This window comes from Lutzomyia longipalpis, chromosome 3 (genome assembly GCF_024334085.1).
Source record: "Lutzomyia longipalpis isolate SR_M1_2022 chromosome 3, ASM2433408v1".
NCBI lineage: Eukaryota > Metazoa > Arthropoda > Insecta > Diptera > Psychodidae > Lutzomyia > Lutzomyia longipalpis.
Window position 1 is genome coordinate 22,859,865 of NC_074709.1, and position 25,489 is coordinate 22,885,353.

The following is a 25,489-nucleotide window of genomic DNA, read 5'->3' on the forward strand; positions in this document are numbered from 1 at the left end:
CAATTTCAAAAATGTAACCGCCGTTGATTAATATGGTCAGGAGGGCAAGAAAAACACCATAAAGATTGCGCTAATAAAATCTCATATTCACAGTATCAAAAGGAGAGGAAATTGACTGTTTGCTTACACCTATTCGCTGGTTGTCTGCGTGGAAGCCTTCTCCTTGAGCTCCCAGCAATGATCCCAAAATGCAATGAGCCTCTGATCCTGATTGGTGCAGAAGTTCTTAAAGTCTCGCAGCATACGCAGCTGAATTATCTCACCATCCGGGGAGTTGTTAATCACAAGTGACTTCCACTTCTTATTGGGCACCATGTGATTCCATGACCAGAGAAATCCTGTCTTTCTTATCGTATCCATATCGTCTTTGTTCTTCCCACTCACATGTCGCGTTATGTAGGCTTCATGAGGGCTCTGGGTGTCCGTGGTAACGGGGTAGTGCTTCACAAAATTCGGCTTCTTCTGCGATCCACCAGAGGCGAGCCTTTGACGTGATCGGAGTCCCTGATGGGGTGACGGCACCAGCACAAACATATTTCCCGAACAGTGAACATACTGGAAGTCGAGTGAGGCTTGATTTGAGCCCGCTTTAGTCTCCACGGCGCACGGCATGAAGCCAAAGCGTGCCAAAATGGCCTCCTGGAAGAGAAGAAGTCGCGTCGCCCACGTGTCCTTCTTGAATTCCTCAAAGAGAAAATCCCTCTTCTGCTTCAAGCATTCAGTGTCCAATGGAATGAAAATTGGCCCACGAAGTGGATCGGATTTTTCCGTAAAAGGCTCCGCCAGTGGATCGGCGGGAATTGCAACAAGTTGAAATCCACACTGAGTTGCCTTGCGACTCCATCCGTAGATCAAATCATACACAATTGGTCCCGATGCAATCACCCACTGGGCCACAATTTCAAAAGCATGCCCGGGAATCATGACACGATGGTACCTCGCGTGTCCCCATTCAATTCGATCGCTTTTGTTGTTAATGTCAATTTCCAAGTGGCTCTGTTTGTACAGAGGTGCCTCACTGAATACACTCCCAATGGATTCCCGAAGGAATTCCGGAACATTCACCTCATGCGGATGGATGCTCATCTGCTTCATTTCCGGTGTCACAACTTCCACCTCCATCCATTCATTCTCAAACGCCTTGAGGTTCTCCAAAGGTAGCACTACATCCTTCTCTTGTTTCGTGATGTAGTACAGCACAAATCCCACAATGATGGGCTTTGAAAAATCACCAGATGCATGGCAAATTAGTTTCTCTCGGCGCATTCTCTCGAGCATCTCTACAGCATCAAATGGACCCTCAATTCTATCCTGAAGCCATTTTAGTGCATCGTAAGAGACAAATGTGCATGATGGCATACTCTGAGCTGGTCCAATGAATGGTACACCAGTTGTTGGATGTTTCATAGCCTTATAGATGTCCATCAGTGGATCGGTCACTTTGAACTTTATCTCAACGGCAAGGCTGTAACGTAAAAAAATCACTCAAATTTTACAAAATGCAAAATTTCAATAAATAATCACCTTTCATCGGAGTCATCGATACTCAAGGAATCTCCTGGTACACCCACCATTCCCGTAGCTTCCTGAACGGCTCTTCCGGCCGCTAGAGATTTTCCACTCCTGAAATGTGCCGCCAATTTATGATTCAATTAATTCTTTTATCATCAGGATCACTTTGAATAAGAGATTTTAGGAGATTTACGTGAAATAAAAATTAATAACAGTGTAACGTGCAGAAATATCGACAAGCAAAATAATAAAATTCCCAAAACTATATTATGGTTATTCTACTAAAATATGCACAAACATTACAAAACATTAAATACACCAACATTATACCAAAATATTCTGTTAGGTTCATTAATCGAAATTTCATCTTTTGATCCCATTTAATTGATTGACTTTTCTCCTATTCGTGTGTAGGATATTTTTGCACGCGACTGAATTTTTTAATTTAAAAAAAAAGGCTTAAAATAATTAGGAAAATAATAATTAGAAAAATCTCTATTGTAGTACACTGATTGTCCTATACTACGAACATTTAACAGTAGAGGACAAACAGTTAAAAAAAAATGAACTAAAAAAGCACTAACCTGTAAGCGCTAAATCGTGTTTCATGATGTTTATGAACATGCTGAAACGCAACCCAAAAGCATGATAAATAAGATAAATACCAGGTGATGAATGAAACTAAAATAAATTGAGCTGCGAGACATTAAAAAAAACGCAATCTAATGAAATAAAATGTGGAAGAGAAGCTAAAAAAAATTAATGTGTGATTCGAATTTGTTAGATTCCCTCGTGTTTTAGAATTAACAACCTCCTAGAATGGTAACCAATAAAACCAACTATGTGTGAGATGTGAGTTTGATGTGAAAAAATGTAAAGAACCAGCCAAAACAATCAAAATGCTAAATTAGCATGCCTACAATGATTTTTTAAAAATATCCAAGACATAAAAAATCATATTATTAATATTAGAACAAAAAGGATTAAAAAAAAACATTAATGCAATATAGATTTGAGACCCTTTGAATATACTAACAGTCTTGGTCTAGCTCTTTCGGGTAACCTATTGCTTCCAACACGATCTCGGAACGGTGAATTACCTAAACCCTACAAGAAAATGGAGAAATTGTCTTTTTATTAATTTTGAAAAATCATCCAGGATATTTTTCTATCTAAAATTGCAGAGAAATTATTTTTTTCTCACTAGGAGAAGGCAACAAACTGTTAAAAAAGAAAATTTTTCAAAAACAATAAAAACGGCAAATATTGTGAAGAGGGATTTTGTGTTTTTTTTTAAGAATATTCTACTGGCACCTGATTTGCCGGACGTGAAATAATGCTGGTGCTGTGACGACGTCTCGTTAAATGGGACTGCTGTGACGTTGGACTTCCCTGTAAGAGCAACTATAAGAGATATTGTGTCGAAAAGAAAGAAAAAATACAGAAAAAATTGAGAGAACAACAAAATTCAAGCACACCCATTAATTTTCATTATTTTCCTCTTTTTCCTCTCCACACAAATTCGATTTTATATGCGTTATGGCTATTTTGAAGGAGCAGAAAATTATTATTTAGATGAGAAAATTTACACATCTGTGTATTTTTTTCTTAAAAGTTTTTTTTAAAGTTCCCTCTCGAAAAGTCAATTTTCAAGCAAAATATTTAAAATTTCGCATAATTTTTTTTTAATAATTAAAAATACACAGATTTAATGTAAAATGATTCATGCGATTAATTTTAAGCTTGCAACAAGCATTTATCGTTTATTTGTATTTACTCACCCGGGGCTTCTTGCATTGAACCCTTTTTATTCTATTCAAATGCATCTCGACGTAGTGAAGAAAATCCTCAATTTGCTGTTTTGGTGAATCCGATTGAATTTCCGTGAAGATATCGCATTTCGTTGTCAATCCATCGAGTATCTTCTTCATAGCTGGATGATCTTTGGGCAAAAGGTACATCCTGTAGCGCCAATATTTGAGATTTTCATGCAGCATGAAATCCGTATCACCACGCGTGCAAATGTACTGATCCATGAAGTTCCAATTGTAATTTTCCAATTTTTCTGTTGTAAAATTCACACCGGATACCTCATAAGTATCATGTTGGGGTGCATGGAAGCGATATCTGTAGTCCACAGTTATCGGTGGATATGGATGTCTGAAATATTAATTTTTCCTTTTAACATTTTATCTGTTCTCATGGGAAGAATGTATTCAGGAGTCATACCTCGGTCTGTATCTCGTAACAGTGATAACAGAACCACTGAGCGAGATCCTGTGGAACATTCTACCGATAGATAGGAGATGTTCCTTGGTTGCCTCCTGCGGAGGAGTACCAAGGACAAAGTACTTTGGCATTTGTATTCCGCCACAGCACGGTGCTGAGGAGGGTTTCTGCTTAATTGTATCTGGTAGAACAATTAATTGAAATCCCTGAGCTAGACGTTGTGAAATGAGCTCCTTAAACACCTGCTCAGTCGTCAGGGGTTTCTGAGACACAGCCCTATTTGTGGCGTAATCCGCATAGACATCTTCCGGCAATAGCGTATAGTCGGACACAACGTAGTCATTGTGGAGGGATCGCTTATCCGGAAAATAGTCCGTGGTGATTGGAAGGCACGCGGGAATTGTCAAGGATTTCCAATCAACCCCTAGAAATTAGGTGTCTTTAAGTAAGGTGGAACCATTTCTAATAAAATCGAGAGTGTACTGCTTGAGGCAACAAAACTAATATACATAATATGTAACTCTGTGGTGCACAAAGCTTGCATTGAGGTGCAATATATTGTTTTTCTTTGACTAAACTTTTTAGCTAATATTATGAATGATTTTCTTGTATTTTGTAATTTTTTATAATTTTTTTTCCAACAAATAATTCATTTGAAAATAATATGTGAGCAAATTACATTTAATGAGCACAAAATGCAAGAGTTGATCATTCGTCGTTTACCATTAGCCTTTAGTGCAATTGAAACATAAATACATTTTTACATTTAATATGAGAATAGATTGGTGCTGAATATAAAAAAAAAAACAAATCTACTAAAATGATGGATGTGCTGAAGATTTTAATAACAGCATGCAGGTTGAAATAAATTTAAAAAATAACCAGAATCACCATCAATACTAAAACTATGTGAAACTACATTTTGAATGTAAAATCTAAATTTAAACGATTGATTCCCAACTATAAAAGCATAAATTAATGATTCAATAATAAAAGGAAATTAATGCAACATTAAAAGGCATAACGACAAAAAATTCAAAAATAAAAATTAATATTGAATCACTAAAAGATTTAGAAAGGTGTCTTGAGTTATCTAAAAGGTGCAACGGGTAAATCAACAAATAAAAATAATTCTTGTTGACTTAAGAAACTACTTAAACTGAATACATATAGCTTTGTAGTTAGGAACCACCATAAAAGAATTAAAATTTTACATCTAAATAAGAAAATGGGAATATATTAATATATTCTCGGACCTATGATGATCTTTCCGGCTGCTCCCACAGAAATTGTACATGACGGAACGTGGTTTGCAGATGAACGTTTGGTTTATGTGTAAATTTTTTGGCAGCCGAATCACATGAAATAGAATTACAAATTTTCATTCAATTTTTTTGTCCAGACAGAATGTTTTATACGATGTATTTATATAGTATAAGATGTGGGTGAAAGTTTATATTTAAAATATTTTATATTTACAAATCAAAATAAAACATTTATAATAATGACATGTATTTGGGACACAAGCAACTGGTGGCTGTAAAACTGGTTGATTTTGAATAATTTCTTCAGAGCAATAATAAACTAAAATCTTATAAGTTAAAATAGCTTAAAATACTTCCCGGCTAAAGGAGAAATATCTCTTGAATGCTATTTGCTGACTACGTACGTTTCTCTGTTCTCCTACAATTCTTCTTCATGAATCAAATTGCTTTTTTTTTTGCTGAACCAGCAGTTTAAAAATTTTAGCCTAGCCATAAGTCTTCATGTTTAAATCAGATTTGTGATTCATTCAGCAAAACTTAGTTGATTTGCATTTTTTCTCTTCTTTTGTGCATTAATTTGAAAATTTTCTCCGTTCTAATAAGCAATAGCTAGAAAAAATGGATATTGTGAACCTTGTGAGTGACGAGGAGAATGAATCCTTAGAGTTTAATATTCTAAAAGAAGATTATAAAGTTGAAAGATCTCAATCGGTTATAATTCTCAGGGAAAAAAGGTTTCTTTTCATACAAAACTATTATTAAAAAATAGATTTAAAAAAATGTTTTTCTTATAGGGACAATCAAAAGCAGCTTAGAAGTGAAATCTCTGACAATGTGATAACACAGAAGGATGATTTGGAAGTATTTACAATATCAGACACATCGGAAGATGAGGATGATATTTATGTGTGTCCAGAATGTAGAAAGGAATACAACGGAGAGCAGTATTTAGAGAGACATATGAAGAGAGAACATAATCTCAATGCAGGTAATTCTTTTTCTTTTTGAAAATAAATTAAACAAATTATCAAATGTTTTATATTTATCATGTTTTTTTTGTAGATGATTACAAAGTATTCGGAGTGAAACTACAGTATCGTAAGAACGATTATACATTTCAATCTTCCGAGGAAAAATGTGATATTTGCCGGAAGAAATTCATCAACAAAGAAATTCTTTCCAAGCATATCAAGGAAGTTCATTTTGGGTATGAAATTTATAAAGAGAAATTCCCCAAATCATTTCTTAATTAGAATCTTATTAATTTTATTTTTCTTTTAAGAATTAAGCAAAAGGACCAGAAGAAACGATCTAATGAAGATGATCAACGATTCCAGTGTTTTATATGTTGTAAGATTTTTCAATACAAGGCATACTTACAGAGACATATGCTCCAACATAATTCAAAAAGAATCCATAAATGCTCAATGTGCGGTTTGAAGTACATATATAAATATTTACTAAATCGACACATTCGAAAGCATCAGAAGGGAGAATTAAATGCAAAATGTCCATACTGCAATGGAAACTTTACGGGACAACAAGGCGTAAAGAGGCACATACAGCATTCTCACAAAGACTTAATTAATAATATTAAACAGGAGCACTCGTTATTGCTAATTCCCTAAATTCTATCAAGTCAATTTATTCATAAAAAAAAGTCAGCTGTACTTATAGAAAAAAAAATGAAGTATTTCCATTCAAAGGAATTAATAAAATTCACGATATTTTTACCGCATGTTTTAACAGAGTATATTACAGCCACCAGTAGCTGACACACCTAACTTTTACGTTGATTTCTTTGTCATCTCTGACACACCTTGAAAGGATTCAAATTCATCGCTGGACAGACACAGAAAAAAAATAAAGAAAGATGGAGAGCAAATGAATTTACCTGTGGTTAAAGCTGGAGTCCATTCCTGTTCTCCCGTTGCACCCCACAGGAGCGTGAGACTCTTCGATGGGGTGACTGTGACCGAATGACCAGCAGCTGAGTGAAGCATTGAGATTTTCCTCCGTGGTGTCCCAACATCTCCTCCACTCTCACTGACACTCTCAATCCCCGCATAGTCATCAAGGCTCTCGGCTATGGAGCACGTGGCCGTGTGGGCGTAATCACTCGCATCGACTTCATTGTAGGCACTTTCGCATGTTTTTGTCGTAGGAACAGCTTGATAGTGATGTTGCTGAATGAGAACCCCCGTTGGACCTTTTGGGAAAATGTGTGTCCACCGACGACGATTGCTGGTGAGTTTGATAGTTACGTGGGATGGATCGAAGGGATTAATAAGTGCCCTTCCTGGTCGAATAACCGATCCATTCCCAATGAATCCTTTGCGATTGGCCTTTTCGATTGCCTTGAAGGATTCCGAGAGATTAGCACTAGTGGGTGAGTCTACTTGGGATAAATTGCTCAGCACACTATTCCCTCCGTGATGAATATCCGGATCAGACATTTTTCTCCGTAGAATCTGCCGCGGAGACGTTGATAGCCATTCGTTGTTTGCAGATGCCAAATACCCCTCCAAACTTGGGACTGATGTTTTCTTCGTTCGCGGTGGACGCTGTAGAGAGCACGTCCCATGTGCTGGGGGCATTTGAAAAATCTGTGCATCGTAGGCATCGTAGTCAAAGAGAGAATTGTGAATGTACTCCGTATGATTGTCCGGGAGGAATTTCAATATTTGATTCTCTTGATCTACATCTGTGTCTGCATCCGGACGCAGTGGGGGTAGTTTTATGCGTGGAATGAATGTTGAATATGCGACCTTTTTATTTGTTGAGTAGAAACTCAAGTTTATCCAATGCGGCATGGAGTAGTCATCAGCATTGAGCGACGAATCCTTATTGTGGAATTTTAGTAGGGGTACAGCATGAAGGGGCTGTTCACCCACACACACCAAGTCACTCCCAACCCCATTGTCGATAATCTATATGCAACAAAAATAAGAATAATAATTAAAGTGAATTAATAAGAATTATTAAAGAGAAATTAATATGCTCACCCTTTGCTTTGTGATATTCGTGAGTTCTCTGTCTACTTCAAACACACCCACACCGGGTGTGATGACCACAGAAAGTTGTCCCGTTCGGTCAAAACTCCTGTCCAGGTAGTGCTTTTCAAATACATTAAGAGAAATATTGAGAACCTCCAGAAAATTCCCTTGAGCTGCTGTGGAGTTGGTTGCTGGTGGAATTGCAATGTCCGGACGTTCATGGTACTTTAGAACAGTATTCTGGTATCCCGTAAAGAGACGTCTCAGCTCAACGAGAATAGTACTCCAGTCATCATTGCGTTCATTCTGAATGGCCACACGATAGAAATCTTCGTAAAATCTCCCCTTGTAGTCCATCTGAAGGCACTCTCGCATGTGTGCTGGAAACTCATCAAGGCTCTTTGCGGCATAGAAAGTACGTGAAAATAGAACAATGGTGACTTCGTGATTGCACCCAAGCTTCTTCCACTTCATAAAGAGATCCGTAAGGAAACCATTGACAGCCTTCTCAAAGTAGAGATCACCGTGAATGTCAAAGTCCCACATTTCCGAGGACATCTGGATAAAAAGGTACACCATGGACGTACTACTCCTGAACACAACTTTGGTATCTGCTGTGATATTCCCGCATGCTACTCTGTCTCCCTGTGCCCACATTTCATACACCTGACACCGGATTGATCCTTCGCAGTACTCAATCTTCTTATTGATGTACACACAGGTGTTCACAAGGTGACTTTTGAGTCGCCACATCTCCGAACGTCCCATGTACTGATCTTTGAATGTTATCTCCACAGAATCAAGAGCCACGGCATCCGGATCAACACGATGTATCACAATATCAGCATAAATCCGCAAATTGAACGTGGTGGCAATGTTGGTTTCCACGCTGATGGTTTCTAGAGGAAAATACAACATACCAATGAATTTGCCCGATAAGGGAACAAACAAAGGGTCAGCAAGTGGTCAAACAATTGTGCCCCACCAGCTTGATAAGCTCCTCACCTCGACCTTGGAACTCCTCGTAAAATGTTGTGACTTGCAGGAGAAGGCGACATCCCTCATCTTCCGGATGATAAATTTCCACAATGTCCCCTAACTTAAGGTCCGGGTGTTCCTTGGGATGCAGCAGGAGGTCAGCGGCTACACAAATTAACCCAATTAGTAAATTATTTGTTAAATAAAATCTAAAATTGCCGACAAATACTCACAGTTGTTGGATTTTTGATGCGTGTGGAGTTTAAAGAGTTTCATTTTGGATTAAATCCAAAAAATCCTGCCATGAACAACAAAAAACATATGATCGGAAAATTTTCAAAGAGCACCACTGCAATTTTTTGGCGCTGTTGTTCCAAGAGGAAGTGAGATAAATATAGCGCATACTATCTCAATTTGCACGCGAATTTTACAGTCTCGCTCGCACAATATGTTTTTCACAATTTGCTCGCATTTTCCGCCGTATTTTCCAGCAAAATTAGATTTTTTATGTCCAGAAAGTGACGTCGCGTCGATTTGATTCGCTAGTTTCAAATAGTCAAAATTCGAGCGCTTTTCAAAATTTTTCCCAGGCTTTCCAGACCGTTCCAGACCATAAGCGCTACTGGCGGTAATATTTACAAGTTCATTTAAAATCAAACTGAAAAGACGTTAAACGCACACACTGGCTTTCTATAAATAAATCGCAATTTTCCTCTTTTGTTCAGTACTCAGCGAACATTCGTGCAGGAAATATCTTTAAGTTTTCTCCTGAACAAGTGATTAAGGAAAAAAGGAAAAATAAGGTGTGGCTTCTATAAATAAATTTTCATCTATTTAATTTCCAAAATCAATTCCTTATTGTTTTTTTTTTTCAATTAATTTGTAGAGGAAGATCAAAATGAGTAATAAAACCGGCAGAAACAAGAGAGATACTTCAGGGGCTCAAGGAAATTCTTCTTCATGGAGAAGCCCGAGAAACAATATTAATTCAACGAAGAATGACTTTAAAAAACTTGAAATTCGCAATTTTCCAAAAGACGATGGCTGTACGCATTTCATTTCGATTCCATTCGATGATGAAAAATTCAAAAACTCCTTCAATGCGTTCCGTAATGATGTGCTGGATAACTCTAAAACGTACCGCATCAATGAGAACATCGTTCAGAAGACGGAAAAACTTCATAAAACTATTCTTAACTTGAAACTCAGCAATAAGGATGAAATTGACCGTGCAAAGGAAGTGTTGGAGGACGAGAAGGGTGCTATTGAGGAGATTTTGAAAGGAAGTACAGCAGAGAAGCATGTGGTTATCCGTGGGATTAAGGAGCCAACGAATTACATGAGAACAGCCTTTTTGTTCATGAAAGTGATTTCTCCGATCCTTCAGCGGATTCAGGGCCATTTGATGAAAGCTCTTCAACGTGCTAATTTGACTGTTCTCAACAATGCAAGAGGGCTACCACCCCAAATTGATCAGATTGTGATGATTTCAAAGAATCTTCTAACTCCCGAGAATACGCAAAATATTGATTACACATTTAATCCTGGACCAATTATGCGAAAATATGGAAATTATGAATTTGGGAAATTCAACATAACCGAGATGCATTTGTCACGTAGATATGTGTATGAAGATGATGGTTACTTCAAAAATGAAATGGTTCTCAATTTCTAATAAGATTGAGAAAACAATATTGCAATTTTATTAAGTTATTCATTGAGATATCGTACTATGCAGTTTGATGTTAATTTTATTGTAAAAATATGAAAATAAAATCAGTTTTCATTATCACATAATAAGCGATTTATGTTCTGCAATTCTCAGAATTCTGAATTTTCTTAATTATCTTTTCCTCATTCAAAGATAAGTCATCCGGAGGAATTGATAAAATACAACAGCAACGCTCGTAAAGGCAATAAATATAGTGGAACGATCGCAATTACTTAAAAATAATAAAGTCTTATCAGAAATATTAGAGAATTACAGAAAAGTACGATAAGAAAACTAAGAAAATAGCAATAGAAAATGAGGGGATTCCCCCGACTTTCTCGCAACAAAGAGACGATTGCATCAGCAATTCTTGTATATTTTTAGGATTTACACAGCAGATGTGAAAGCGGGTGATTCAACTGACGTGTTGCACAATTAATTTAAAAATTGCACTATGAAAACTGATTGAAACCAGAAAAAAATGGGCCCTTAATCTCAAAAAAAAATTTTTAAAATCCATAAATTATTTTTATTGAATCATCAATCATCTCTCCAGCTTACCTCAACGTCATCTGTGCGGAAGCGCTGTGTGATGGTGGCTTCTCTCCAGGGCATCCTTGTGCCACTTTTGAACATCTCAGCACCAGCATGAGCAATCATCACACCATTGTCAATGCAAAATCGTTCATCGGTGGCAAAAAGTTTTGCTCCTCTCTCTTCGCACATAATGCCCATCATCTCCTGGAGGCGCTCATTGCAACCTACCCCACCCACAATGAGTACCTCATTTGATCCACAATGCGCCATTGCGCGTTCCGTTGTCTCTACCAACATGGCAAATACTGTCTCCTGCAGTGAAAAGCACAAATCCTCTGGATTCCATTGTTCTACGGCCTTCTGCTTCCCAGGATGTTTCGGTGGGACTGCATGTCGTTCAATATACGAGAGAATTCCTGAGAAACTCACATCCATACCTGGAAGAATAATCAGAAATGATTCTTGAACAAATACCTATAAATGAGCTAAGTTCTTGTATACCTTTAACGGAGTATGGAAGTTGCAGGTATTTTTGACCCTTCTTGGCCATTTGTTCAATATTGTACCCTGGACTAGGATCATTGGATAGCTTTATAATCCGCGCGAATCTGTCCAAACAATTACCAACTGCAATATCGATGGTCTCCCCGAAAATACGATACCGTTTCCGGGAGTAGGCAATCACCTGCGTATTCCCACCGCTAACGTAAAGTACTGTGGGATTGTGAGCTTGAGTAATTAGTCGACCCATCTCAATGTGCCCAATGCAGTGATTTACACCGAGAATTGGTTTATCCCACAACTGAGCCACAGTTCTGGCCACAATTGCAACGGTCAGCAGAGGGGGCGCCATTCCGGGTCCTTTTGTATAGCATACCACATCAATGTCCTGTGGAGATATCTTTGCATTCTGAAGTGCCTCCTTCAGCAATTCTAGGATCTTACTACGATGGTGCTGGGCAGTTTCTCTGGGGAGAAATCCTGAAAAAAGATATTGTTTTGATAGGATTTTTTGTGTAAAAAGTTAGGTTAAACCGTATATTTACCTTCTCCTGGTGGTGTTATGTAGGTTTTACGGACATTAACAAGTACTTCCCCATCCTGGACTATTCCTATGCCCAACTTATTGGCACTTCCCTCAAATCCTATTGCAATTACCATTTTATCTGCAATTTTCTATTTTTCTCAGACAGGGCTTGCGGGCAAACAAAACCTCAAATTCCTATTTTGTTTAGGGGAGGGGCGGGAGGGGCAAGATAAACCCTTTTTTTAATTTAAAAATTGAAAAAAAAATTACCGGAATGTAAGTTTAATTGATTTTACAATAAAAGTAATAATATAAAGTAATATAAATCATCTAAAAACTTAATCACTCTGAGTCAGAATCATAAACAACTTTGCGGTTGCTCCTTGTTGATCTGGTCTGACGTGAAGTGCTTTGGGATTGAGAGAGAGATTCCTGAATTGATGGTTGTTTCTTCGAGGTCTATAAATAAGAAAAAAAAATATGTATAGATAAATAATCTTGAGACGGTAAATTCACCGAATATCTTACAGTTATTTCCAAAGCTTTAGCTGCACCACGACCCCTCCTGGGAGCTCTACCACGGCCACGAGTTGTTGCAGTTTGTCCCCTGGTGCTTGCACCTCTGGATCCAGAAGATGTTGTTGGAGCAACATCATTGCTGCCTAGCTCATCATCTGATGCAATTGAACTGAAGGCATCTCGAGCAGCAGAAACAGTCTTCACTGAACCACTCTTCTCCAGCATTTGGAGAGCTTTGTTGAAGTTTTCATCAATCTTATTCGTAAATTCAGCCAGCTCATCATCAATGGCCTCTTTCTCGGGTATCTTCTCTTTGAGGTGATTCAATGAAAGTTCAACGCTGTAAGTTATCATCTTCTCTGCAGCATCATCATCTTCACGCAGTATGTTACGACACACTTCCCCGAGGCACTTTGTGGACAATACATCCAACTTCCTGGCACCATCAACGGCGGTGAAGTAGCGATTGACAACGTCCTCCACTTGAAAATCTTCATTCTGACGCTCTTGGTCGAAAGCATCAGAGAACGCCTTCTCATCCCTCTATAGAAAATGTATTAATTATTAAAAACAAAATCCTTGATAAGGATTTCTATTTGATTTGATATCTCACCTTTATATCTTGCTTTGTCCTAGAGACCTGCCTGTGCAACGTTACAATATCATTTGGATTGGCGACTCTATTGAAGAACTGCACATGAATGACATTGGGAGTGAAGGAGTAACTATCATGGCTGTATTGTACCCGAAGACGAATAAGGGGCAAAGTTGGCTGCTTTGGGTGTCCTGAAATTTGTTCCTTTGCTTTCACAATCATCTCTTCAATTCTCCGAGTAACCAATTTATGAATCTGATTCTCGAGCTTTGTACGTGGTTCATTGAGCTCTTCTTCGTGATCTTCCATGTTCAAATTCCCAAAGACAAAGGGGCGTACCGTCTGCAACTGGATGGCAGTCATATCAAATTGATTGCGGTGAATCTTCAGGATACCACAGTGCTTGGGAATTGATTCGCCCTCGCTAAGGGACGTGGCAACTGTAGATCCTGGCTGAGAGACAAAAAACTTTGTCTTCTGATTCAGTTCTGGTTCAATTTGGCAATCATGTTCATGGCCCCAGATGATCAGATCGAAGAATTTGGGAAGAGTCTCTTCGGGAATGAATTTCTTTCGTCCTCTATCAGCACGATTTTGATGCAGCACAAGTAAGTTAAACCACTCAGCTTCATTGGTGGCATTCTCAAAAATCACATTTCCGCTTTCCATTAGACGCACAAAACGCGAATCGTGGATATGACTGATGCCAGAGAGAGCAAGCTTCGTTGCACCCTTAATAATCATGAGTGGAGTCACAACGACTTTCTCAAGATTGAGGCATTTCCCAAAGTAATTGAGCAATCCTGTACTGGCCAAGATATCGATGCAGCTAAGGCGCCCAAATCCACTTGGATCATCGTGATTCCCATGAATGGAGAATACTGGGATTGAGATATTCATATTGGGATCCTCGTAGTTGACAGTACGATTGAGAGCATCCCAAAAATTAACCGTCTGATCACTCCGGAACTCCAATTCAATGGGACTATCTCCGAGAACATAGTTCCTCAGCAATTTTATGCAACGATTGAAAGAATTCTGAGATGGATTGGCAATATGAAAGAGATCCCCACCTAGGAGGATCATGTCCACATTATGCTCATGAGCTTTCTGCAGGCACTCCTCGAAGGCAATAAAGCTGTCATCTCCCCGGATGGAATCCTTTTCAGCGTAACCCAAATGATTGTCTGTTGTAACGAGGATTTTTATTACATCCTCATCCTTTATTTCATCACCATTTGCGCTAGACATCCTTTAAATTCCTTGATATCTTTTGAACACTTGAGAAAATTTGAGAAAAACACGGAAAATCCAGAAAATCTAAATTTCACAATGCCGCTAAATGTTAACTTAACCTCAAATTTTAATAAAATCATAACCTCAAAAAATTTGCGCGCAATTTTTTATTGAATCCCGCTAAAGCATAACGTCCGCAACAAGCATGAGAATCAAAAAAATTAAAATTTCTTATTAAATTATTTAGGAGAATGGACTAAAGAACCCGCTTTAGTCAATCTTCTTCGTCTTGTAGTATTTTGCAGCAAGGAACACGGCTGCACTTAGAAGGAAAGATATGGAAAAATTCATTAGGAGCATAATATCAGCAGAATCAACCATTATCGTGTAGATTCGGGCTGTAAAAATAAATTAAAAAGATTTTTAATATTCTTTTATACATTTACATAATCTAAAAATAATAAAACTTACTAAAATTTGTAAAAGCCGACATAGCCCAGGTAGCAAGACTCACAGAGGCTGAATTTTTAGTACGGAGAATTTCTGCCAATTGGATTATTTTGCTTGTAGCTCCAACAGGAGTTGTGAGTGGCTGAAAGCAAAAAAAAAAAAAAAAAAAGTAAACACATTACCTTGCATTATTAGCGCATCTTAACATAGGTAACATACCAAAAGTGCTGTGAGGAACCAGATAGGGAATATTTTCGAAAGAAATAATGTTGCAAAGAAAAAATACAGGCCGACAAAGACATAGGTCCTTCCGAAAAGGAGATTTTGGTATTTGAGAACCAAAAAGATTAGGACATACTCCTGGATCAAGAGAACAGGATATTCAAGATATGACATGATGGCATATCCTTTGCAGAAATTGTAGGAAAAAGTCACCGTGTAACTTGAGACTTCCAAAATTAGAGCAGTTGTGCTAATGCCTGCAATGGAGTTCAAATGTCAAGGTCACACAGCGATATTTTTTGAGTTTTATTTTTGTGAATATACCTCGAGCTGATTTTAATTGTTCAATCGTGCGAATCTGGGGCACTTTAGACACCAAGCATGAGGCAATTGTGATGATACTCAATATATCTGCTATGATATATTTTAAATCTTTTTCCAGGTAATCCATCATCTTGTAGCCTAAAGTATTTGAACACAAATAACACTAAAATAATTATACTTTATAACATGGCACTTGAACTTTGGTAGCCTAGACTATAATTAAGTGCGGTTTCTCTTTTTTTAAATACACAGAAAAAATGTAAAAATAGCCTTTACATTTTTACGCAATTTTTCAAGGAATGTTTTGGGTAATCAGCTGATTGCATGATTGTTTTTATTATTCTGCCAATTCTACTGTTATACCGATGTAATTTTATTCTATATATGTAGCACATTGGAGATTTTCCACAGACCAATGCGACACTTTCTCAAGACATTGGTTAGTAGGTATTGAAAATTTGATAAAATTTGCAGAAAATCCACGTTGCAAAATATAATAGAATTTTCTGTGAAATCCTTAGCTTCTCAAATGAAATCTAATCGTGAAACTACATCCGTAAATATGTCAAAGAAGACATTGGCTGGTGGAAAAAATGCCTGGAAAGTGGAGAAGACGGTGACCCCTACGCCGGGTGCAATGGAAAATTTTACGGGCGGTGCTGCTAAGAAAAATGCTCAAGAGCAGACAAAGTTCGCTCAAGTGCAGAAAAAACACTTGGAGGCAGCTAAGAAGGTGGTGAAGGAGTACGAATCGAGCTCTGATGAAGAGGACGTAGTAACTGCAGATATTTTCGAAGCAGTTCTCAAAGGATACGACGGTGACAACAATGATCTCCGGAAAACGCACCAATATCTGGAGAATGCCTTCCAATCTGGTGCTGCAACATGTTTAATTTGTATTGGAGGAATTAAGAGAGTGGACTCTATTTGGTCATGCACAACTTGCTATTGCTTCTTTCATCTTCAATGCATTCAACGCTGGGGAAATGATAATGTCGCCCAGAAGCGTCTTCGACAAGCGGATGAGGCAACTTCCCCAGGATTTTATACAAATCGTGGAGAATTCATACCTCGGAAGGTTATTCCTATCACTTGGGATTGTCCACAGTGTAGGCAGTCGTACATTCCCGAAGAGATCCCAAGAAAATACGTTTGTTTTTGCGGGAAAGAAGAAAATCCACCATTCCATCCCTGGCTTGTACCACACTCGTGTGGAGAAATATGTCAACGATTACTAGAACCTGTGTGTGGACATAAATGCCTTTTGCTTTGTCATCCAGGACCTTGTCCGCCATGCCCACAAACTATTTCTCGCACCTGTGAGTGCGGAAAATCAGCCCTACGCACTATTCGCTGTTCCACAAAAACATGGCGATGTCAGGAGAAGTGCCAGCGCATACTATCATGTGGTCATCACAAATGCGATATGCCTTGTCACAGTCCAGATTCCTGCAAACCTTGCTCTCGCCGAAGTGTTCACAGTTGCCAGTGTGGCAAAAAACGCGAGGAACGTAATTGCTCAGAGAGCATTTGGCAATGTGATGCTACATGCAACAAAGAGTATGATTGTGGTCGACATCGATGTAAGAAAATCTGCCATCCACCAGGAGAGTGCGGAGAATGTCCACAAGGACTTCCACGATCTTGTCCATGTGGTAAACAGACGTCTGTAGCACCTTGCTCAGAACGAATCGATCCCTGTGGAGATTCTTGTCTGAAGCAGCTCCCTTGCGGTGATCATTTGTGTCTCGACAGATGTCACCGCGGTGAATGTGGAGCTTGTCAGGAGATTGTCGAGAAACGCTGCCGCTGTGGTCTCAATGTAAAGCAATTACCCTGCAGCAAAACATTCTCATGCGAAACAAAATGTAAGCAACAGAAAGATTGCACGAAGCATGCATGTAACCGGAAATGCTGCGACGGAAATTGTCCACCGTGTGACAAAATTTGTGGCAAGACTTTGGCTTGTGGGAAACACAAGTGTAAGAGCAACTGTCATACAGGACCCTGCTATCCTTGCAATCTTAAGGCTCAAGTTAAATGTCGGTGCTCCAAGACAGTCATTGAGGTTCCATGTGGACGCGAACGGAAGACTCGCCCACCAAAGTGTCACCTGCCATGTAAAAGAGCATCTAAGTGCCACCACGAAAATCCCCATAATTGTCACCAAGGTGATTGTCCGCCATGTACAAAAAAATGTGCACTCTTCAATGACACAACTAAATGCTCTCATCTCTGTGAGGCGAAGTGCCATGATGCTGTCCTTATTAAGATTGTTGACAAGAACTGGCGTCCAGCTGGACCTTGGGATGTGCAACCTGAAGTAACTGAGATAACAAAACTTCCTCATCCCAAATGTGAAGTTCGAGTCCCAGTATCATGCTTGGGTGGTCATGAAATTATTTCTTGGCCATGTTACGATACCGTTCCAAGGAGTTGTGGACGACTCTGCGACCGGAAATTAAAATGTGGGAACCACAAATGCGAAAAAGAGTGCCATACCGTCGAAGATCCTGGAGTATGGGAACAGCAAAAAGGTTGTACTGAATGCAGAGAAGAATGCAAGAAAAAAAGACCACATGGATGCCCACATCCATGCAAAAGGCCCTGCCATCCAGGTGACTGCGATCCTTGCACAATCTCAATCAAGACTGCTTGCCATTGCGCATTGACTCAAATAATCTATAAATGTGGTGATTTAAATGGCAATAGCGATACTACTGCCAAAGAAGATAAACTCAGCTGTGGAAATCGATGTATCAAGAATTATCCATGTGGACATAGATGCACATCTACTTGTCATTCTGGATCCTGCCCAAATCCCGAATCTTGCAAGAAAAAAGTCAAAACATCATGCAAATGTAAAACAAAGAAGATCGAGGTAGCTTGCGAAAAGTTACGTAGTGGATCATTTGTTGTAGCATGCGATGAACAATGTAAGGAAAAAATTGCTCAAAAGGAGCGGGAATTTCAGGAGAGGATTGAGAAGCAACGTAAGGAAGAGGCTGAGCGCAATCGACAAGAATTAGAAGAATTTGAACGTAAGTTTGGTAAGAAAAAACCAAAGGAACGTAAGAAGAGAGAGTATGTGGATGAGAAAACGACAAATTGGAAAATTATACTCACATTGTCAGTAATTGTTGTCGTAATGGCTGTTTCTGGGTACATTTTTATATTTAATGCCCAGTAAATGTAAGTACATTTCGTTTATTACTGGACTTTGGTTTTCTTCTTCGTATCTCGAGATGATTTCATCGATGTATTGACTGTGGCCACCTGTTGCTTCCCATCGAAGTGAATGGAAGAAAACACGATAAAGGCAACGAATGCTATCAAAGAGAGTACCAAGATGTATTCAACACGATTCCTACAAGTAGATTGGGAAGGTGATTAGATCAATATATCTTCTTGAATGTCGTATTTAATGTAGTTTGCAGCATGTTAATGACGGCGTTTATGTAACTTTTGCACTCATGAAATATAAATGTGATGATTCGAAAAAATCGGTAAAACGTATTTAAGAAAAAAAAACTTACTCGAACGGAGTTCCACATACAGTATACCACACACTCCCATCTTTAGGCACCTTCTTTCCGGGCAGGCAATGGAAGTCATAATATTTCTCATCGTAATTAGTTGCACAGAGGAATTGTTTCTTTGTCAGTGTCTTGAGGAGCGTCTCAACTGGAACGGTTGATTTGCAATCTCCAATAGGCTCGTGCAACCCAATGATGATTTGCTCTTCTGGATTGAAGAAAATTGCTGTACCCAGAAAAGTAAGGTAGTGTAGGATTAAATGCACAATCAGGGCCCAATCGAGAATCTTCATTTTCTCCACTATGCCACTCCTGAGAGAATTCCTGTCAAACTTCCATATAATCACAATGAAAGTTACAAGAAGTGTAACGGTGGTTACTTCCGAGTGAACACCGAAGACATCGTGGAAAGGATGGTAAAGGATGAGGAAGAAGAGGCACCCACCAGGCATTCCAAGAAGAGATGCCAAAATCACAGAGGCAATTTCTGCCTTGATAGGACCTGCCTCCCATTTATTTAAGGGAGTTTTGCCTCCGGAGAATAATTTCCGAGATGAATGAAAAATGAACGACCAAAAAGCAGCAAAAGATGCGTGGAAGTAGTAGGAATTCCAAGGAACCCAGTAGTGTCTGTCTGCAATGTTAGGATCTGTATCGTGCCAGATCCAGTGAACGAATTTTGCACCAATTATGTCGTATGGAAGATCAATTAGGACCGTCAAGACTCCAACGGCAAGGTGTTCAACGAGACCACATCGTAGCTTCAATTTGGACACTGCCCACGAGGAGTGATAATAGAAAACGGGATCTGAAAAGAAATTGTGGCTATAAGATAAAAATGTTTAGATGTCATATAATATTATTCATACAGAGAAAGATAATGTAGAGTGGAAGTCTGTGACCAAAGAACATGACTGGAGTTAAACTTTGCCAAAAGTTATCAATGTGTGGAATCCAGTAGGATGCTAATTCCACTGTAAGACCCTGACCGATGGCAGCGGCAAAAAGAAAAGGCCATCTTCCACCTTTCCATGTGCAATGAAGGGATATTATAGCAGCTCCCAGGAGAAAAATTGCTTGACAGTAAGAGTAGGATGGATGAGCTCGATAGAGATTAACTGGATCTTCAAAGCTGACAAGCCATTCGAAAAACTACTCGGGAGAAGAAATAATTTTTTATATTTTGTATTTGATATTTTTAATAAATGTCGTCGTGATACTTACGGAGCTATACTCAATTTTCTCTAGTTCTTCACCAAAACCTTCAATTTTCTTTCCCGTCATTTTTTTCCACCTTAACTCCGTACACAACCCAACTGATGAGAGTCACCGAACTTCTGATTCTTCACCATAAAGTGCTTGTGGTGCCTATCGGTCTTTTTCTTCAATTATAATTTTGATAAAAAATATCTCTGATAAGACTTTGCTTTTCTCTTTTTTTCCTATTTTCACTAAAGCTTCTGATTTGGTTATTTCTACCTACTTTCTTTGTAACATTATAGAATATTTTTTAAGCGAATCTTTTAATTTTGGTTTAAAAATTTAAATATAAAAATCACAATTGCTTTGATAGCCCAAGAAATTGGTTCCTCGGTTTTTCAACGGAAGAATTATAAGATTTTTAAAATGTAGAATTTATATAGGAAAGTCCTATGACATTTCCAATAACATAAAAGACGAATATTTAAAGGGCTTCTTGTGCAAGTGTCAGTGAATTTTTTTTCTGTTCATCAAAATATGCAATTTTTTGGCTCTTGAAAAGAAAAAGTATTTTGCAATGACTTTCCTGAACTACGTCCTACTGCCGAAGCTCTTCAAGGAGTACAAGTGCAGAACACCATCAGTGAGTATAAAGTGTTCACTTTGCAGCAGCTGGCATAAATGTTTTCTTAATTTTTCTTTCATTCTTATTTTTTTGCAGCAACAGTATGAGACTGCTGGACTTGAGAAATGGGGCGATCAAATAATCACGACGGTCAGTTGTTTTCTAATTTGCTTTAATTGAGTAATCTTTATGCGAAAGTCGCATTTTAGAGAGTTGTTTCTTATGTTATTTCTGCAAAATGAAAGACACTTCCGGGAGTGATGGTGCACTTTCATTGATTTTTTTCCTCGATAAACTGTTCTTAATTGATGATCCGGAAGCACCGTTTTCACATAAAATTTTTGAGATAGAACAAAATGTTTCTTTTTTTGCAGCTCTACATGATGTGGAACATCGGTTACTACACCTCACCCCTAATTATCACCTTCCTCTACCGTCGTGGATACTTTGTTGTTGAGTCAATCTCATCTTTGGCAAAAATATCCACAGGTTTGGGAATTTTGGTGGCTGTCTCACTGTGTATTCGTGGTATTGGACGCTCTCAGTCACCATCTTATGTGAAATTTGCCAAAATCCTCAATATCGTGAAGAATAATACGAAAAATGAAGCAGCACGCAAGCAATTGCAAGAGTTTGATTTTGATTTTAAAGAATGGCCCGTAGACTGGTCCGTGGAGGAGTCCGATGGGACTTCACCATTCCCCAGAAGTGTCCAGAAGTCTGGGCATCTCAAGTCGAGCTTCACAAGGCTCCCATTGGAGGTGATTGCCTACATTGCTGTACACACATTTGGACTTAAAATGATCTATCCAGGATCCATAAAGATTATGCAGACCTACTTCCAACCGATGCTTATTCAAGGACGGACAAAGCTCCACGAAGACGGTGGAGAACGTTTCAAGTTGCTGACCAAGGATAAAAATGAAATTGATACCTTCTTCGTAGATAATCGTGGAAAATCCGCAACTGGAAAGACCCTCGTTATTTGCTCAGAGGGCAATGCGGGATTCTACGAGATTGGCATCATGTCCACACCGTTGGAATTGAAATACTCAACACTAGGATGGAATCATCCGGGCTTTGGAGGAAGCACTGTTTGTATTTTCATTTGTATGAAACTATTTTTTTAAGGAGAATTTAACTTTTCTTTTTTATTTTTAAGGGCCAACCATACCCGGATCAAGATCAAAATGCCATAGATGCTGTGATGAGATTCGCTATACACAAATTGGGTTTTGCACCTGAGAATATTCTCCTTTTTGGATGGAGTATTGGTGGTTATTCCAGTATTTATGCCGCCATTCGTTATCCAGATGTCAAAGGAATTGTAAGTTTTCCTTTTATTTAATTAATTTGAATCATTTTACTTATTTATTTATAATGCCGTAGATCCTTGATGCAACTTTTGACGATATCCTACCTTTGGCATTGCCAAGAATGCCCGAAAGTGTTTCGAGTATTGTTAGAATGGCCATACGCAACTACGTCAATCTACACAATGCGGAATTGTTGGAACAGTATCAAGGTCCAGTTCGTCTTATTAGAAGGACAGAGGATGAAGTGATTGCTGAGTGAGTAGTTTAGTAGCTCCTTCCTCCCCAGAGGAATTAAATAATCTTCATAATAAACTATTCTTTTTCATCTTTAGGGATTTGAAATTGGAAACGAACCGTGGAAATTATCTTTTGATTAAAACACTAAAATTCCGATTTCCTAACATTTTCAAGGAACCTCAAGTGGAATTTGTGCTGAAGATGCTTTCCCAAACACTGGATAAAGCGGATTTGAGTAAATAAGCAATAACATAGATAAGATTCCTTTGGATTTAACATTGAGCGGGAAATTCTTTTTTTTTTTTGCAGACACCGACGATGGTCTCTGTTTGTCCCTCCTGATGACGTACACAGTGGAATCGGGACGGCAGTATCCCCTTGAAATTGGTGCCAATTTCACTGAAGAACAGCGAAATGTGATGGCGGAGTATTTGGTGCGGAACCATATGGCTGATTTTAAATCTAGTCACTGCATTCCCCTTCCCACTGGATTCTTCAAGCTACCATGGGACATTCCGAATGAAACTGACTTTGTCTTCACTTAGAAATTATGCAGCTTGATGAAAAGCGCGCCATGTGTGTGTAGTTTTCTCGTGTACAACTAGGTGTGATCCATTTAGACAAAAAAAAATCATCTCTAAGATGTGCTTGATGGAGCTTTCCTCTTTGATGGGCAACAGCCACAGCTCTATCACGGGTATTCTGTGTGTCTTCGTTTCCTTTATTTCCATCTCTTTACTTTCTCAGTCAGCTAACCCAGAGTGACGATGTTTATTAGATTGTAATAAAAAAAGAAAGAAACTGCTAATTTATATCTTGTATGCAATATATTTAAATTCACAGTTCATGGGAACAGCTTAATACACTCTCAAATATACACGCATTTTTTTTTCTTTTGAGAAAAGAACCATCATTGCGAAAATAATGAGGCAATATTATTCATGAAAATATATGTATGTTATATAGGTTGTACCACTATTGTTCCTTCACAATCCCAGTATATTTCCCTTGGCGGAGGGGACAAAAAGTTTACTTTGTGAGAAACTACTTTGGATTATTGCAACGTGAGGACATTTTATTATAATAGTGGATGCATCTCTTTATAGGGAACTCCTTAAACGCTTAAAACTATACAAGTTCCTTCTAAAAGGGGTTTCATTTCTTTCCATTCAAATGCACCATCTTTTGTTCATAACTGGTCTCGCGTAATTGGAGAATTAAGGATAATACCTTCACATACTCCTAAACAACGCCCTGAATGAACAAGAGAATGTGCAAAAATTACAATTTTCTCATCTCTCTCTCTCTAAACATTTAGTTTATCACTAAACCAATAAATGGGTTTTTTAAAGGGATTATCAAGCGTGTGGCATTTTTTTGTATTATCTTTTATCTTTTGGAGGAGGAGGGAGAAAAATTGTTGCAGAAAATGGGTCGGTATCTTGTTTTTTTCATTAAATATTCAAATATATTTAGCCTGTATCATTTTATCAAGACTTCTATGCTATCTCATGTCAAAAGAACCATTTAGAACACAATGTGTAGAATATACTCATCAAAATGCTAAAAAAGCATCAAAAGTTGAAGAGTTTCACTAAATATCATTATTTTCAAGAACTAATTTAAGTTTTAACGATGATCTAATAGATAAAGTACTTAGAATACTTGATAGAAAAATATGATTATAAACTTATATTCTCAGAAATCTGCTAAAATCCTGATTATACTGTAAATTGAATCAGGTACTTTAAATCTCCAATTTATTCTTAAATCTTTTTTCGGTCAAAATAATACGACTTTTTTTTGTAGATTGTCGGTGTTTTACGGTTAAATAACTAATTAATTAATCGAGAAAACTAATTTGGAGTGACTAAATCAATCAAAAATTTTGTATTCTGTGACTAAAGAAAAATCAGTCGAGGTTTTTGTAGAAATCGTGTAGTAGAGCTTGAGAAAATGAGGGCTTGATAAAATTACCATAATATATTTTAATGTTTTATATTATATAGTTGGTATTATGTTTAATTTATGTGTTCCAAAACTTTTGACATAGGATTGCATGCTTACCTTGAGTAATGGTGTATTTTTGTGTTTGTAAATGGCAGGAATTGACGTCATATTTTATTGTTTAGTGGTTCTTTTTGGAGCCGCCAAAGCCAGCAAAGCCCATAATGGCAGCCATATCGGATGTGGCAGGATCATCATCGAGATCATCAATGCTCTCCTCTGCCTTCCGTTTGCGCTCTTTTCTGCGCTCACGCTTATGCTCACGCAATTTCTCCTCCTCCTCTTTGGCCTCTCGAAGACGACTCTCTAGTTCGTAGTCCTTTTTCTTCTCCTCCATCTTCTTCTTGTTCACCTTGAAGCGTTCCTTGACTTGATCCAACGAGCTACGTTCCACCTTCATGGACATACCGAGGTTCCGTTGGTGCTTCTTACCATTAATGTGATCAAGGAAGTTGATGGAATCCTTGACAACGCAATCGCACACATTGCAGTAATATCCTCCGGACTGGGAGGAGGGTGTACTCTTACTTATCACCACGCTCTTGCCCAATTTTCCCTCCAAATCCACTTTGTAGTCACGCCTCTTGAGCAATTCTCTTTTGGCAGATTCTAAAACAAAATCCCCCCAAGAATTAAGTAGGCTATGACTTGAGGAAAGAAGGATTTATTGGAGGAAAAGTCGAAAAAGTCTCACCTTTTGCATCATCGTCGTCATCATCGTCATCCTCATCGTGTCCTTTGGGTGTTTTCTTGCTCCGCAACCTCTCCTGGGCGAGCCTTTCGTATTCCGCTCGATCCCACTTACGACGATGATCATCTGGTCTCATCGACATTGTACTTGAGGGTTTTCACGGTTATTTTAGTGCTAGAAAATGGGTAAAAGTTTGCAAAGAAACACTAATTTTCTACACAAGAAAAACAAAAACACAAAATGTCAAAAAATTCCCACCAGCGCCGCCTTGTGGCA

At 38.3% G+C, this 25,489-nt stretch overlaps 10 protein-coding genes across 15 annotated transcripts; 4 read left to right on the forward strand and 6 right to left on the reverse strand.

Moving 5' to 3' along the window:
• Positions 1-65: 65 nt before the first annotated feature.
• On the reverse strand, positions 66-9,336 carry LOC129792796 (GATOR complex protein Iml1). 6 transcript variants are annotated; one of them, XM_055832160.1, is made up of 11 exons: positions 9,214-9,336; positions 9,008-9,145; positions 8,012-8,901; positions 6,901-7,936; positions 4,998-5,015; positions 3,742-4,165; positions 3,294-3,672; positions 2,827-2,904; positions 2,549-2,619; positions 1,525-1,623; positions 66-1,465 (listed from the first exon to the last, which is right to left on the reverse strand). In XM_055832160.1, exons 1-11 carry the CDS (start codon positions 9,254-9,256, stop codon positions 130-132), a joined length of 4,512 nt encoding a protein of 1,503 aa, XP_055688135.1. In that variant the 5' UTR covers positions 9,257-9,336; the 3' UTR covers positions 66-129. The 6 variants fall into 6 exon arrangements, with proteins under 6 accessions (XP_055688135.1, XP_055688134.1, XP_055688138.1 ...); XM_055832159.1 differs by having other exon boundaries at positions 2,827-2,916; XM_055832163.1 differs by lacking the exon at positions 4,998-5,015.
• On the forward strand, positions 5,464-6,756 carry LOC129792814 (zinc finger protein 26-like). Its single transcript, XM_055832184.1, has 4 exons — positions 5,464-5,740; positions 5,801-5,994; positions 6,069-6,213; positions 6,289-6,756. The coding sequence occupies exons 1-4, from the start codon at positions 5,625-5,627 to the stop codon at positions 6,632-6,634; spliced, it is 801 nt and encodes a 266-aa protein (XP_055688159.1). The 5' UTR covers positions 5,464-5,624; the 3' UTR covers positions 6,635-6,756.
• Positions 9,337-9,703: 367 nt separating the features above from the next.
• On the forward strand, positions 9,704-10,789 carry LOC129792815 (uncharacterized). Its single transcript, XM_055832186.1, has 2 exons — positions 9,704-9,783; positions 9,867-10,789. The coding sequence occupies exon 2, from the start codon at positions 9,879-9,881 to the stop codon at positions 10,653-10,655; it is 777 nt and encodes a 258-aa protein (XP_055688161.1). The 5' UTR covers positions 9,704-9,783; positions 9,867-9,878; the 3' UTR covers positions 10,656-10,789.
• Positions 10,790-11,197: 408 nt separating this feature from the next.
• On the reverse strand, positions 11,198-12,472 carry LOC129792810 (probable tRNA N6-adenosine threonylcarbamoyltransferase). Its single transcript, XM_055832180.1, has 3 exons — positions 12,275-12,472; positions 11,730-12,209; positions 11,198-11,665 (listed from the first exon to the last, which is right to left on the reverse strand). Exons 1-3 carry the CDS (start codon positions 12,387-12,389, stop codon positions 11,232-11,234), a joined length of 1,029 nt encoding a protein of 342 aa, XP_055688155.1. The 5' UTR covers positions 12,390-12,472; the 3' UTR covers positions 11,198-11,231.
• Positions 12,473-12,521: 49 nt separating this feature from the next.
• On the reverse strand, positions 12,522-14,746 carry LOC129792803 (double-strand break repair protein MRE11). The gene is made up of 3 exons (XM_055832172.1): positions 13,388-14,746; positions 12,784-13,317; positions 12,522-12,714 (listed from the first exon to the last, which is right to left on the reverse strand). The coding sequence occupies exons 1-3, from the start codon at positions 14,618-14,620 to the stop codon at positions 12,598-12,600; spliced, it is 1,884 nt and encodes a 627-aa protein (XP_055688147.1). The 5' UTR covers positions 14,621-14,746; the 3' UTR covers positions 12,522-12,597.
• Positions 14,747-14,757: 11 nt separating this feature from the next.
• On the reverse strand, positions 14,758-15,949 carry LOC129792818 (solute carrier family 66 member 3). The gene is made up of 4 exons (XM_055832190.1): positions 15,602-15,949; positions 15,275-15,534; positions 15,077-15,197; positions 14,758-15,003 (listed from the first exon to the last, which is right to left on the reverse strand). The coding sequence occupies exons 1-4, from the start codon at positions 15,729-15,731 to the stop codon at positions 14,876-14,878; spliced, it is 639 nt and encodes a 212-aa protein (XP_055688165.1). The 5' UTR covers positions 15,732-15,949; the 3' UTR covers positions 14,758-14,875.
• An 88-nt stretch (positions 15,950-16,037) lies between these two features.
• On the forward strand, positions 16,038-20,358 carry LOC129792800 (NF-X1-type zinc finger protein NFXL1). Its single transcript, XM_055832169.1, has one exon. It carries the CDS (start codon positions 16,131-16,133, stop codon positions 18,789-18,791), a length of 2,661 nt encoding a protein of 886 aa, XP_055688144.1. The 5' UTR covers positions 16,038-16,130; the 3' UTR covers positions 18,792-20,358.
• LOC129792806 (uncharacterized) lies at positions 18,755-24,629 on the reverse strand. Its single transcript, XM_055832176.1, has 5 exons — positions 24,583-24,629; positions 20,362-20,519; positions 20,007-20,289; positions 19,138-19,945; positions 18,755-18,968 (listed from the first exon to the last, which is right to left on the reverse strand). The coding sequence occupies exons 2-5, from the start codon at positions 20,419-20,421 to the stop codon at positions 18,812-18,814; spliced, it is 1,308 nt and encodes a 435-aa protein (XP_055688151.1). The 5' UTR covers positions 20,422-20,519; positions 24,583-24,629; the 3' UTR covers positions 18,755-18,811.
• On the forward strand, positions 20,801-23,392 carry LOC129792805 (phosphatidylserine lipase ABHD16A). The gene is made up of 7 exons (XM_055832175.1): positions 20,801-20,980; positions 21,059-21,112; positions 21,337-22,056; positions 22,125-22,289; positions 22,352-22,533; positions 22,611-22,750; positions 22,825-23,392. Exons 1-7 carry the CDS (start codon positions 20,915-20,917, stop codon positions 23,058-23,060), a joined length of 1,563 nt encoding a protein of 520 aa, XP_055688150.1. The 5' UTR covers positions 20,801-20,914; the 3' UTR covers positions 23,061-23,392.
• On the reverse strand, positions 23,324-25,461 carry LOC129792819 (zinc finger matrin-type protein 2). The gene is made up of 2 exons (XM_055832191.1): positions 25,217-25,461; positions 23,324-25,131 (listed from the first exon to the last, which is right to left on the reverse strand). The coding sequence occupies exons 1-2, from the start codon at positions 25,353-25,355 to the stop codon at positions 24,644-24,646; spliced, it is 627 nt and encodes a 208-aa protein (XP_055688166.1). The 5' UTR covers positions 25,356-25,461; the 3' UTR covers positions 23,324-24,643.
• Positions 25,462-25,489: the final 28 nt, after the last annotated feature.